The sequence below is a fragment of the Cotesia typhae genome, unplaced genomic scaffold (genome assembly GCF_013202065.1).
Source record: "Cotesia typhae breed Kobodo isofemale line unplaced genomic scaffold, CoteBio_Ctyphae contig_48, whole genome shotgun sequence".
NCBI lineage: Eukaryota > Metazoa > Arthropoda > Insecta > Hymenoptera > Braconidae > Cotesia > Cotesia typhae.
Window position 1 is genome coordinate 406,995 of NW_027423756.1, and position 15,057 is coordinate 422,051.

Below are 15,057 nucleotides of genomic sequence, written 5' to 3' on the forward strand. Positions count from 1 at the left end.
AGTGAAGAGGAAAAGTAAACCTAGTATTAGGTAGACCGCCGTCTACATCTTGCACACAGAGTGATTTTTGATACCTTGATGAATAAAACGACGATCTAACTCACTGCTTGACTATGAAGTCCTAGTTGTTGTTAGCTTCTTTCGTCTCTTAACTACTGCTGGGATCGGTCCCTTTAGATTTCCCGTAGCACTCTCTTCAGTGGATACACCACTTTTCCCTCCCAAACTCCACGGCTCACCTGTAGTAACCCAAAACTACCCCCTCCCACTCTCTCTTTTGGCTCGATGATCGAGACGCGCCAGTGCTGCGTCGAACAATTATCGATGTCCGGCGACTTATCAATTCAGGATATATTTACTTTGTTACAGTTTTAACTGTCAAAGACCGTATCATTAATAGTTGAGAAGTTATAACAATTTGTAAGATTAGTCGTACGCATCATCTTTGATGGGGTTAATTATTTGATAATTCAATGAAAAAAAAAAAAAAAAATTTTCTTTACCTTCTCTCTCTCTTTTTTTTTGGGTGGGGGTATCATTTTGATTCTCCAATCTAAGAAACCATCAGTGGTACCTATCAATTAGAGAACTTAACCTCACCTTACCCTCCCCCACAACCACCCACGCAATTCTACCTTTGAAATGATGTCCGTTGCTATGGTTACCGTTGCTTTGGTTACTGTTGCCATGGTTACCGTTACTATGGCTACCGTTACCGTAGTTACCATTACTATGGTTTAAAAAAGTAACATTATAAAAAAAATTTGAAAAACAGTTGGCCCTAAAAGCCATCCCTGCAACTATCCGCTAATTTTATATTCAAGCGCTCAAAATTGTACTTACTCCGAGCTCAAAAATCTGGTAAAAGTTGACTATAATGCTATTTCTTAAATTTAAAAACCGTAAGAGTCTCTGAGTTTTAATCGGTCGATAGAGATTAACATTAATAGTGTGCCCAGCGAAGCGGGGGGGGTGGCAGCTAGTATATATATATATATATATATATATATATATATATATATATATATATATATATATATATATATATATATATATATATGGGGTATTCCATGCCAAATCGACCACTTTTGAACCTTACCCCTTTAGACTTCGCTGAAAATTTTTCATCTTTTTCTACTCGATGAAAGACGTTTCTTAGAATTTTTTCAAATTTTTTTATTCAACCCACAAAAAGTTATGAAGCTTTCGAAAAAATAGCTCTTTCATTTCCAAATAGCCATAACTCTCTCAAAAACAGATCTTTCGGGACGTTTTTTTTTTTTCAAAATTTTTCTTTTTAGTTGAATTTAAAAAAAAATAATTAGGAAAACGGTTGACCCTGACGGCCATCCCCGCAACTTCCCGCTACTTTCGTAATTAAGGGCTCGATATTGCACTCATTATGTTTTTGAGCTCTTCCAGCTCAAAAATCTAATTTTCTTGTAGTTTTGAGCTCTCTGAGCTCAAAAGTTTGATATGGGTTTATTAAATCAATATTTTTGGAATTTTCAAATCGTGATAACTTTTGAATGGATCAACCGATTTCCACGCGGTTGGCGGCATTCGACGCAGTTTCATCATGCTCATAAGTTATTCTCAGGTTTTAATTAATCGAACCGAAAATTTCAGAGGAACCCAGAAAAAACACTTTTTTCGCTTTGCTTTCGTTCACGATAACTCACGAACGAATTAACCGATTTTGACCGGACTGGGGGCAATCGACGTGGTTTTTTGATGTTAAGAGCTGGTTAGTTTTTGGAATTTATCGGTAGAGCCGTTTAAAAGTTATTCCAAAAAAACCTTGTTTCAAAAAAATTTTTTTTGTAGTTTTATTTACAATTTCTCAAAATCTAATGGTCCGAATCAGTTCAAATTTTCAAAAAATCTAAGTTTAATCAAGCCCTTTCGAATGGCGCTAACCGCGATGAAATCGGTCAAGCCGTTCAAAAGTTATCAAAGGGTTACACACACACACACACACACACACACACACACACACACACACACACACACACACACACACACACACAGACGGACGGATATCATCGCGGGAATAGTCAGGGAAGCTTTCTAGGACCTCAAAACGTCAAGATCTGATGAGAACTCGATTTTCGAAAAACGAGGTGAAACCAATAACTTCCCGATTTTTGAAAATTTTCAATTTTCTTAGCGGGAAGTTAAAAATAAATTAAAAAAATTTAACATGATCGCTTCTGTGAAATAATCGCGTTTTTTTGGATGAATCCGTTATTTTTTCGAAGTTCGTCGTTCTAAATTTTTTTTTTAATCAAAAAAAACTCTAATCAATCCTACAATTATCCTCGTGTATCCTAGAGTGGGCTGATTTTTTTTTATCAATTTCTTTTATTTAGTTGAAAAAAAATTTTCAACATTTGAAAAATGCAGAAATTTTTTTTTTTTCATAAATATTATCTATGTAACATAATTGATGTAATTATATGATTTCAAGGTATTATATACTTCATATATTGTCCGAATTTATCATTTCAACGATTAAGATTCAAATTTTAATACGTCAATACGATCGATAACCTAGGGCATAATAATTACAGACTTACCTACAGCCAGTTAACTAGAGTATGTTCTCATTTATAAAATATATACGGCTCGTTTATATTGAGATCTAAAACATGACCTGTAAATCTTTTGTGCTTTACATAGTTGAATAAAACATTTTTGCCATTACGTTTGTTAAGTAAAAAAATCTCTAGTTTATGAACATTTTCCTGATCTATTCTTTTTGAGGGTGTTTATTATTTTGATTGTACCAATCCACATTTACTGAGATAATTCGATTTCCACATTATAGCATCAAGTAAAGGGGAACGCAGTCGTTGATGTAATCCTTTTGATTTGAAGCCCCATTTCAAAAGATTTGGTTTGCGTCCAGCGACTGAAATGATGAGAACAACATTAGGATTAGGTGATTATTATTTATCATGTACTTCATGACGGAAAAAAAGCTACGAATATCGTTAAGCAACTAACAACTACTAGTGATGATCCTAATGTTGATGAAAGTGACCATGAAGATAACTCTAGTGACAGTAATGAAAACAATAGTGAGACTGATAGTGACAGTCACACGACTGCCACAGATCTTCCGTTATCATTACGTAAGTTTTTCAAATTATTTATACGTTCATTCTCTATATTTATTGCAATTACATGTTCTATTGCTTTTTCTAAGGTTCTATGTTGTTTAATTGCGAATCTAAATATTCACAATCAAGCTCGACTTCCCAAGTTAGCATTGCAACTCAATTACCTGCAATAAATCACGCTTTACAACTGTTAAATCAATCACCAATTCCATTAAACAAATTAAATAATTATTAATTTCGGAACAACAAAATAAATGAAATATCTGACAGCTTAAAAAAGCTTTTACTCTCTTCTATCGATGAAAAACCGATCGATGATGATAGTGAAAATTTTCGCTCTTTAATTAAAATGCTGCATGACAAATTTAATGATGAAGAAACGGAAAAATCTCTAAAAATACAAATCTTAACATTATTACCTGAAAAATGGAGTGAAAGGCGTATTTGCGAAATTATGAATACATCAAGATACTTGTCACGAGCAGCAAAAATGTTGGTTGAAGAGAAAGGCCTACTTTCAACACTTGAATCGAAATTAGGTATAAATAATATAAAATTTATGGTTTAAGTAATTTATAGTATATAACTTAAGACTTAATCACTTGATATTTTTTTATAGGGAGGATAATGATCGATGGAGTGAAAGTAAAAGTTGAAAACTTTTATAACGATGATGAATATAGTGCTCCGATGCCCGGTATGAAAGACTTTGTTTCAATTCGAAGTGATGATGGTAATCGAGTACACGTCCAAAAAAGACTTGTCTTGTCTAACTTGAAAGAATTATACCAATCTTTTCGGGAATTAAACGCTGCAGAGAAAATTGGATTTTCGAAATTTGCTTCTTTGCGACCGAAACATTGTGTGTTGGCAGGGACAAGTGGAACACACACCATCTGTGTATGTACAATCCATCAAAACGTTAAGTTGATGATGCTTGGTAATTATCAAATTTATTATTAATTATGAATGCGTGAATTGTTATTTAACTAAATTACTTTCATTTTAGGTGCAAATGTTCATTCTCTTACCAAAAATACAGATAAGCCCATAAAACACTATAGCGATTGCTTAAGCATCATTATATGTGAAACTTCATCGACTAAATGTTATTTGGGTGGGTGTAAGAACTGTCCTGGGATAGATAAGGTGAGTAATATTTTATTGTCATGTTTTGAAAATGACGAAATTGAAAATGTTACGTATAAATATTGGATAACAAAACCAAGAAGCAGTTTACAAACTTTTACTAAGCCTACGGAAGAATTTGTTGAAGAATTTGGTAGTGAAATAAAAACTCTTCTACCTCAGTCATTCATCGCTAAAGAACAAGCCAGCTTTTAGAAAACATTTAAAGAAACACTGAAACCGAATGAATTTGTTATTATTTGAGATTTTGCAGAGAACTATGTATTTGTCGTACAAAATGCCGCATCCGGTTATCACTGGAACAATAATCAGGCAACAATTTTTCCGGTCGTTATTTATTATAAAGTTGGTGACAAACTTGAACATAAAAGTTTAGTAATTATTTCAGATTTTAATATTCACGATACTGTTGCTGTTCATGTTTTCATCAATATAATTACTGATTATGTAAAAAGTCTTCCTGAACGTTGTAACAAGATTGATTATTTTTCTGATGGGGCTCCTCAACAATTTAAAAACTTCAAAAACTTTGTAAATTTATATTATCATGAAGATGATTTTGATATTCCTGTTGAATGGCATTTTTTTGCGACTGCCTATGGCAAAGGCCCGTGTGATGGTATTGGTGGCATCCTCAAACGACTTGCAGCAAGAGCAAGTCTCCAACTCGCGGTTGATAAACAAATACCCACACCTGTAGGACTTTTTGAATGGACTTCTGATTCGGATAACTTTCTAAATATTGTCGTCAACTTTTCACCAGAAGAAGATTATAATACAGCAGTTGATGACTTAAATGAACGATTTTCGAAAACAAAACCAATTGTAGGAACTCAACAACTACACTGGGTGATTCCCGATCAAAATGGTTGTTTGTGCGTTAAAAATATTTCTAACTCGAATGAATACAGAATTTGTAAAATATTTAAACGCCAAAGAAGAAATTAATAAATAATTTGTTGCATTATTTTTGCGTCATTAAATGTTAACTTCATCAATCATTAATCCTAGTCATTATAATGGTAAATTCGGACAATATATGAAGAATATGATACCTTAAAATCATATGATTACATTAATTATGTTATATCAATAATGTTTATGAAAAAAAAAATTTCTGCATTTTTAAAATGTTGAAAATTTTGTTTTCAACTAAATAAGAAAAATAGAAAAAAAACAGTCCTTTCTGATATACACGAGGATAATTGTAGAATTGATTGAAGTTTTTTTTTGAGAAAAAAAAAATTTAGAACGACGAATTTCGAAAAAATGACGATTTCATACAAGAAACACGATTATGTCATAGAAGCGATCATGTTGAATTATTTTTATTCAGTTTTTAGAAAAAATTAAATTAAAAACAAAAATTTTGAAAAAAAAAAAAATTTCCCGAAAGGTCAATTTTTAAGAGAGTTGTGGCTATTTGAAAATAAAGGAGCTATTTTTTTGAAAGCTTCGTAACTTTTTTTGGGATGGATAAAAAAATTTGAAAAAATTCTGAAAAACGTCTTTCATCGAGTAGAAGAAAATAAAAAATTTTCAGCGAAATATAAAGAGATAAAGTTCAAAAGTGATCGATTTGGCATGGAACACCCCATTAGATACTAGCGACCCGGCCACGCGTTGCTGTGGCTGAGTGATTTTGAAAATGTGAACAACACTGAGAATATTTGAATTAAAACGTACCGCCATCTATGATATATTTATGTCAGGCAGTACTATAGTTGACTGTAAGGCGCTATCTGTTTCAGAATTATGAAACTTACAATTAATAACAATAATTAACATAAATAATCATTTTATTGTTAATCAATTAATATTGCGACCATAAATTGAAATGAAAACCATCCTATCTCTCAAGTTGAAACAAAACACACATTTAGAAGAAAAAATAACCAAAATCGGTTGAGTAGTTTTAGAGTCCATCGCGGACAAACATCATAACATATGATTTATATATATTAAGATATAGGTGATTAAGTACTCGTAAATTTTCTAATTTTCCGCATAATTATTCTAACTTTTTCTTCTACACAAACCTCCTCCTGAACATAACAAACACTACAAAAAAAGAATTGAATCTGAGCCGCTCTGAATTCGAACTTAGCCAGAAGTTCTAAGGTTGGCCGGCGCAATTAATCGATTTCTAGATTTTTTGTTTTTAAATAGAATTCTTATGAAAATTCACTTCGATACACATCTGCTAAAAAAATGAATTTTTCTTGTTTCTGGCACGTGAAAACGATGGTCCTACTTCATCAAGCTAGAATTTCTTACACGTCGTGCGCATAAAGTAAAAAAAACGGCCGCTGATATTTAAAACAAAAAAAATAACATACCTGTGCGAAAATACATAGTTGTTCTTTCTCGATGTTTTTTTAATTAATTACTCAATTTATTTTTTCTTGAAAAATAAACAAGCGTCATAAGGCGTGCACGTTTTGATTTTCTAAACTTTACTAGTTTTTTTTTTTTTTTTTTCAATATTTTACAATCAAAGTGAATGTATTTTGTTACAATCAGGATATTTTTGATGGTGACTTTAATTGCTTGCAGTAAGTATTAAAATCAGTTTTCAATGCTTTTTATTCATATTGTGCTATATAACATAAGTTTTACTTCAAAAATTAAGAAAGTAAAAACGAGAAACATATCGAAAAATATGTTGTTTAATTTTTTTCGAGTTATTTTCTTGTGAAAAAGTATAAAAATTATAAAAATCATCATTTCTGGAGACGCGATAGAGTCTCGCGCCAAGTACAGGTCGATCATTTGGCATGAGACAACGTGTCTCTATTCTGTGATAATATGCTAACATTTCATTCTCCCATATTTAACTTTATATTTTGTTATTATTGCTAAGACAATAACATATTACACTATAGTCGATAAGTTTCTTTTTCGAAGTTGGCACCACTTTACCATGTTATTCTACAACTTAAGTAGTTAGCATACTAAAACTGAACTCAGCGTTCATATGTCGTTGATCTTCATTTCCAACATACGAAAGTAGGTGGAGCCACAAAACCATTATCACTGTATTTTAGATGTCAAATTGGCCAGTTATGCGCGTCATTGGAATCAAAAGTATTGTAATAATTTCATTTGTTATTAAATTATTACAAAAATTCATAAATACAGAATCAGCTGAATTATTCAAGGAGTAGATATTTGTGATCTCAGATTGTTTATAAAATATTTGAATATGTCACTTACGATATTCTTTACAAAAAAAGAGATATTTGACAAAAACAGATTCACTGTAAATCTTCGCGTCAAAGACACGTTTAACTGTTGTTACAAACTGTGGTAATTCGATTTTTGCAAAGGATCATTAAATCGGAAAAAATACCAAGTTCAAAAAATTTTTTGTTAAAAAAACGCTAAAGACAGTAGATATCAGGGAAAAAATTTATATATATCGATGGCTTAGGAGTTATGAGACAAAATCCTTTTCTGGGAAAAAAATTAAAAAATTGCGATCGACCTCTTAATATTAATATCAAGAGCTCAAATTTTTACATGTTTTGTTGTCAACCTAAATCAAATTTTCGATATAATAAAAAAAAAAATAATTGATTTTTTTGGCCCAGTCTAGCTCATAGGATGCGACTGTTGATCTTTCGAATACTTTTCTATGATTATTTTCAATGTTATTATTATAATGTAGACATTACAGATACGTTACCAATGTCATTGAAACTTCATGCTGACGTCGTGACTGCGTCATATTATTTTGACTTTGGCAGAATCGTACATCTGGAGTGTGAAATAATGATTCACATATGTCCCATTTGTTGCTTATATCTTGCGTAAATTCTGACTTTTATTTTAAAAAGTAATAAATAATTATTTAAATCATTTAATTATTATCCGTGGTATTTGGTAACGGAAATACCTCGAGATAACAGATTTTTAGAACGTCAACGCAGCCCAGTAGACTAAACAGTCTACGTTGTGGGATTTGGACTGCGTTGATGTTCTCATAGGGTAACCTGAGATGCCACGTTGCTAAAAATTCATCATAAAACTCATTGTAATTATTATTGACATATTAGGGTGTGCCAAAATTCAATTTCCATGAAAAACCTTTTAAAATGAGAATTTTGAGTTCCACTTTTAGCAGGAGCTGTGTTTACGCATTTCCCAAGATATTTTTGGGTGAGACGATTTATTTGATTTTCATAGAATTTTTTAACATGAGTTTAGTTTGTGCATTTCCGCTGGAATTTCAAATTTTGGCCGGAAGTGCTCAACTAAATCTTCTGTTAAAAATTCTATGAAAATCAAATAAATCGTCTCACTCCAAAATATCTTGGGAAATGCCTTAATACAGCTCCAGCTAAAAGCGTAACTCAAAATTCCAATTTTAAAAGGTTCTTCACGGAAATTGAATTTTGGCACACCCTATTGACATACACTCTGTCTTCAGACTTTATCTGAGGCAGTCAGTCTGAGGACTTAGCAGAGGAGCAATCTCTGCTGGTCCGAGGCTGAGCCTGTCAACTCCTTAATAATAAATTTTGTTAATTGTTAAACAATTATGGAAATTTATTAAAACCTCATCCCAGGGTTGAGAGCGCTTATCAGCGTTCCACTCTAGTTCCTTTACCGAGAGCGCTAGTCAGCGTTTAGGTATCCTATCCTCTAGATATCCAAATTATTACCCCCAGGGTGTGAACGCTTATTAGCTGTTCTCACCCCGGTGAAATCGCCCAGAGCGCTAGCTCGGGTGCAAGCACTCTGACCATTACTTACCTGTAGGTAGGTAAATTAAAAAGTAAAATATTAAAATATATTTTATACATAAAAATAAAATTATTATATTTTAAAAAAGTACTTCGCGGAGGAATCAGTGACATGACCCACCTGGAGTCTATCGACTTCCTAATAGAGTCAAAATCTGGATTTAAATTATTTAAATGAATTTTAATTACACCCAAAATTTGAGAACGTATAACTGACATATAATTGCCTACTGGATGAAAATACTCGCGAGACTTCAGTAGCATAGCAAACAGTAAGTCTTACCTCAATTACACAAACCATTCTTCTCGTTGGCTAGTAGAAATATCACTGAAAATAAGATCAAAACTATTATTTATCGTTTGTACAATCGACCATGTTTATGTTTAATTATATTTAAGATAAATTCATTTTTCCTCATCATAGTTGATCAAACTTAGAAGAATAAGTGATCATAAACAATTTTTAACCTTTAAATGCGTTCAAGGTTATTTGTAATCTGATTCTGAAAAAGACACATTGGGATTTTGTTTTCCGTCAACTAGCTTAGAAATTGCGATTCAATAATGATGTCATCTTAATAGTAAATAATTTCTTAATTATTTTTAAAAATTTCAACGAGCTTGGCTCTATTCGTTAAAGGTCTCTCATCAGTTATCTGTAATTAGTCGACGGATCACAGAGCGCTGTGATCCAAAGCCCTTATACCTTAAGTGTTGAGGTAGTAAGTGGGGCCCCAAGGTGGAAACACTGGCCCAGGGTTGGTGGGAGAACGCAGTTGAGATGGAAAGATGGGAACAACAAGTCGGAAAGAAGACATCGTAACTGCGGAGCTCATCGAGACGACGAAGAAAATACAGGAACGAGGTAAGAATCTGTAATTCTCTTGGCTCTGTGGAACAAAGCCATAAGCTTTTAATGAATGATTTAACTCTCTTAATGGGCTTAACGCGAGTTTACCTATTAATTGATAAATTTTACGATTAATTTGAAGTTATTAATGTTACAAATATAATAAAGAACGTGAATTAAGCGGTCGTACGAGAGGGGCTACAAGAAATAGCGGGCAGAAATTTGTTCCATTCGGGATATTTCTTCTAGTAACCGAGAATAAGAAAGCAGACATCTAAGGAACTATTCAACACCAGGAACGAAAATAGAAAACTCATCTTCTATTTGTTTCTTAAGTTGCACGAAGTATCTGTCAGGCACTAGATCAGCTAAAAGTCACCATGTCCCTAACTTGGGTTCTGTGTAGAGTATTAACTGTCACGGTCATTAAATAAAAAACTAAGTTACGTCTGAAAGAAAAAGATATGTTTTTGAAGTGAACTTCTAGAATAATTGTGATTGAAAACTCAATGAAACAAAAAAGCTCAACGATAGAAACACAAATTCATCTTAATATATTTCGGACAAGTTAGTTAACTGCTTGAACAAAAATGAACAACTATGCAATGAGGGTTAGCAGGCAGTACAACCTTTGGGTTATTAACCCAGAATAGGATCTATGGATGTCGATCATGTTCGTTCATCTTAGATAGGCAGAGGAAATAATTTCAGGCTATTCATTTATTAAATAAATAAAAAATCCTTACTAATAATTAGATCAAATATAGCTTATGCGTAAGGTAAGTTCGAAGGCATTTTGAGAGATGAGAATATAATTTTTTTTTTAATCGCCTACTCAGATTTTGTACATAACGTCCCACGAAAAGGGGCACTTTCAGGAATGAATTATATCAATGTGTCAGATATAAGGAAACCAATAAGTTGTTTAGGTAAGAGTTCAGTATATTTCTTAGAACAAACTAGATCAAATATTTTTCGAAGCCCTCAAGTCCTCGACAAGGAGCTACAAGAGTTTTAGCGTGGTAGATTTTTTTCGACGCCCAATAATTTAGGTATGATCACTTTCGAAGCCAGAATCGAAATGTTGTGAATAGTATCTGTGATTGAATGAAAAATTTGACTATTTATAATAATTTTATTTTGTGTAGATACGAAACGTTGAACGAGTGAACGAAATAGAACGAGTAACACCGAGAACGAGGCTACGATTTGGAGCTACAAGAATGAAAAAAACGACGACACAAAAAACAACGAGTCCAAAACAAGCGAGGCACCAAGCGATGTGAACACTCAATAGGCCTAGATATGAATCGACGTTGTATGAATTTCTGCGTAACCGAATCTCGAATACGACAAGTACCATCAATGACAGATATGTTAGTCGAACATATTCCTCCTGGTTACCGGTCTCTTTCTGCAGTTTTTTATTTTAGAAGGCGCTGCGCGTAGGCTGCGACAGCTTGCCAGTCATCTTCTCTTCTGAGCATACAGGCTATCAAGCTCTCGGGGGAAAATGTGGTACCTATAATTGTTCCGGTGCTGCTTCTATAGTCCTTCCACCGTATACACTCGAAAATAGTGGGTTTGGCGTCATCGATGTCGTACGGTCAGTATTTGCTTGTCGGCGTGCGGTGCAGCCCCATCTTAAAGAGGTAGGCGTTAAACTGCCTGTGTTCTAACAATAGCTGTGTGAGGATGAAGTCCGTGTCACCGTGCTTCCGAGAAAGCTAGACGCTGATGTTCAGGATCAGGCACGCCGTCTAAATGCCCGTCTCTCCCGAAGATCCATCTGTCCTGCCACATTTGCTGCGTTTCCGCCTGCATCCTCGGTCTTACGTCCTTCATGTTTTCGTCACTATTTTTAGCGTCATAGAGTTTTGCTTTCTCAAACGCTAGTAGGTCGATGGGTGCGGCTCCCGCAATGATTAATACAGCCGCTTTAAAAACCGTGCGGTGAGCACAGGCAACCCTGAGAGCGCCTCGCCGTTGTACTGCTGCCATTTTTTGTCTGTAGGTCTTCTGTTTTAATATGTCCGCCCATATCTCCGCTTCATAAAGCAGTACCAAATAGACTGCTTCCAGAAGGACTCTTTTTTTTTGGCTCTTGGTCCCATAGTGTTGGCAATAATTCTTGCTAGGCGAGACACTGTCTTACTGGCTTTTCTTCATGTACTGTCTAGGTGTTCGAGGAGAGATCGTTTCTCGTCTACCATTACCTCTAGATAGCGTAGCGCCCTTGTTGACGTCAGTGTTGTTCCTCCCGTGTCCACAGCAAATTGTTTTGGGAACCATTTCTGACGTGTTAGAATGGCCATCTCGGTTTTGTGCTCGGCAAGTTTCAGGTGCTGGTTATCAAACCAAGTCTCGACGGCGTCAATGGTTTCTCTAACAAGTAGTTCGGCCTCTTCTATGCTGTCTACTATTATCGTGGCCGCAACATTGTCTGCAAAACCCATTAGTTCTAATCGCTTGAGATCGGGCCCCATTATTGAGCCTTGAGGTACGCAAGCTGTTTTGGCGTATTCTTGTAGGCCTTCCGTAGTTTCCGCTATGAGCTTCCTTTCATTAAGGTAGCTGTCGATTAATGCCAGATTATCTGGCTCCGCATAAAATTTGTACTCTAGTGCGTCTGAAATATCTCCCCAATTTGCGCAGTTAAAGGCACTTTTAACGTCCAGTGTGAGGAGAAGACATACTTTATGAGCTTTGAGGCTACCAGACCATGCTTGTGTTACTGTCCTTATGACTTTCTAGATCGCTCCGGTTATCGATCGACCATTTCAGAAGCCATGTTGGTTGGTGGCAAAGTATCCAGCACGGTCAATGTCGTTGCGAAATCTCCCTTGTATGAGCTTCTCGAGAAGTTTTCTAGCAATGTCCAGCACGCAGAGTGGTCTAAACGAAGAAAGTGTCACCCGGATTTCCTTACCTTTGTCTGAGAGAACCAATCACTGCCGGTTTCAGACGGCAGGAGACGTGCCAGTTGCCAAGCATGCATTTTAGGTGTTCAAGAGTATGTCTGGGTATTCCAGGGCTAGAGTCTTGATCATTGATGCCGGATGGTATCAGGGCAAGGTGCCTTTCCTATCTTAAGAGACAGCCACGTCTTGTAGTTCCTAGATTGTAAAGGGTGTTTCTTCACCATATTGAACGTAGTGTTTCTTCTCCCGTTGAGGATGTTTGGGGAAAAGCTCTGCTACAATGCGATTTATTAGAGCAGGTGACTTCGGCGCTTCTGGTGAAGCCTTTCCAAGTCGTTTGGCGACAATTTGGTAGACTTTACCCCAGATGTATTTGTCGAGATCATTACAGATCTCTTTCCACAACCTTGCTTTACTTGCTTTGATAGCTCGGTTCATCGTATTTTTGATCTGCTTATACTCGTTTGAATATAAGTCCTGGCTTGGAGAGCGTTTCGCGGCTCTTGTTGCGCAGCAACGTAGCTAATGGCATCTTCTGCGAAGTTCTGCTATATCTGTTGTCCACCAGTACACCAGTCTGTGAAAACTCCTATTTTTCAGTCGCGGCATAGAGGCGTCACATGCAGCATCAATTTCCTACATCGTATTTAGCGCTACATTTTCCGTCTCGCTGTAGGTATCCAGAGGAGGGTTATTCTGGAGGATAAACCAGCTTCGTGCAAGTGAAGCTTGCAGAGCCTCTGGATCAATCCTCTTGGCATTCCACTTCCACATAGAACGATCGCGATGTAAAAACGAAGCAGATGCCAATCCAACGTTGAATGTCACGAACTGGTGATCACTGCCACTGTATTCTTCTGATATAGTCCAGTCTTCGATCATGTTGGCAGTCCTTCTGTTGGGAGTCGTCAACTCGATGTCGAGGATGGATCTGTAGGATCCTAGTCTTCTAAAGGTCATGGTGCTCCTGGTATTTAGCACCATTAGGTTGAGTCTAGCGGCGACGTCAGCAACCTCGTTTCCTCTGGTGTCGGAGAAAGCAGCGCCCCACTCAGCCAATTTAGCGTTAAAGTCACCAGCTACGATGACTTCACCGTTGAATTAAGTAATCGCATCTTCTATGTTTGCCAGCTTCTGTCGGAACACACTAATCACTTCATTTGGCAAGAGATAGACACTCATAAAGTAGGTTATAGAGGTTTGTATCTAAACAAAACCTGCTCCAGTTTCGCTGTTGTTGGCGGTAAAGTTTTTTGTGTTCACAATTCAGATTGCTGCCCAGCCAGTTTCGTCTGCAAATCATGTTCTGTCTTAGAGGTTGAGATAATGTGCACAGATGAAGCAAACGTCGATCTTCTCTTCAAAGACTTGCTGGCGAAGTAACTTCTGCGCCAACGCCCATCTATTAAGGTTTCCTCAAAGGATCCGCGTCATTTTTGCCCTCTCGTAGCTTCGGCAAGTGCGGTGTGGAATGCAGTACAAGCTCTTGTACCAGAAATGTGACATAAGCCATCTGGGGCTTCTTTGTCCAGTGTACAGAGGAAGCACTTTGGGTTTTCCATCCAGTCTGCTGATTTGTGATTTTTTCCTCCACATTTATAATAGCACTTGCTTCTGTCCAGTCCCGTACAGTTTCTTGTCTAGTGCCTAAAACCAAGGCATGCAAAGCATCGAATTACTTTCGCAACTGGGCGTATGTAACAGTTAACCTATCTGATCTTTATACGGGGAGTGTCAGGGATCTTGATCGCGCTAGCCTCGTTTATCGCGCAGAAGGCTGCCCGATCGCCTCGTAGTGTAACTTTGGTCAAGTTAATCCGTTTGATCTCCAGGTTTGACGTTAAGTCCCGCTTGAGCGCTTCCCGAACGTCAGTTTCAGTAGAAATTCCATCAAGCTAAAGAATCTTTGATTTCGTTAATGGTACCAGCGTTCTGACAGTGCCAATGTTTGCAGTTACTGTTTTTATTGCAGCCGTAAAAGCAGCAGTGTACTACTTCAGTGTCTACTTCAGTCTCTGTCAGGTTAACCTTGGCCTAGATTTCCTTAAGGAGATCAGCGTACGTTTGCCCTTCAGTGGGTTGAACCAGCACAGCCATAGTTCTTTTCTTCTTCCTCGGTTTCTTGGAGCCGACCTTATTTAGCTGGTTTTGGGCTTAAGTAGATTGAGCCGCTGTCTTCTGTTCTGTTTCCTTTGCCATCGTTCGCCGAATCACTTTGATCCAGGTATCGTCTCGGGCTGTCTTTCTCTGTGCTGGTTTGTCGT

General features: G+C 36.2%; 1 protein-coding gene across 9 annotated transcripts in view; it reads right to left on the reverse strand.

Moving 5' to 3' along the window:
• The window catches only part of LOC141529218 (uncharacterized), a 330,321-nt gene that overhangs the window by 49,348 nt on the left and 265,916 nt on the right, over positions 1 to 15,057 (reverse strand). For 3 of the 9 annotated variants that reach the window (XR_012479543.1, XM_074245698.1, XM_074245692.1), the window contains one exon: positions 9,306 to 9,350. The exons of the other annotated variants lie outside the window; for them this stretch is intronic. Coding sequence is in view for 2 of the 3 variants with exons in the window: in XM_074245698.1 (XP_074101799.1) it covers positions 9,307 to 9,350 (44 nt within the window). In the remaining variant the exon portion in view is untranslated. The remainder of the gene's footprint in view (positions 1 to 9,305; positions 9,351 to 15,057) is intronic. 9 annotated transcript variants of the gene reach the window in all.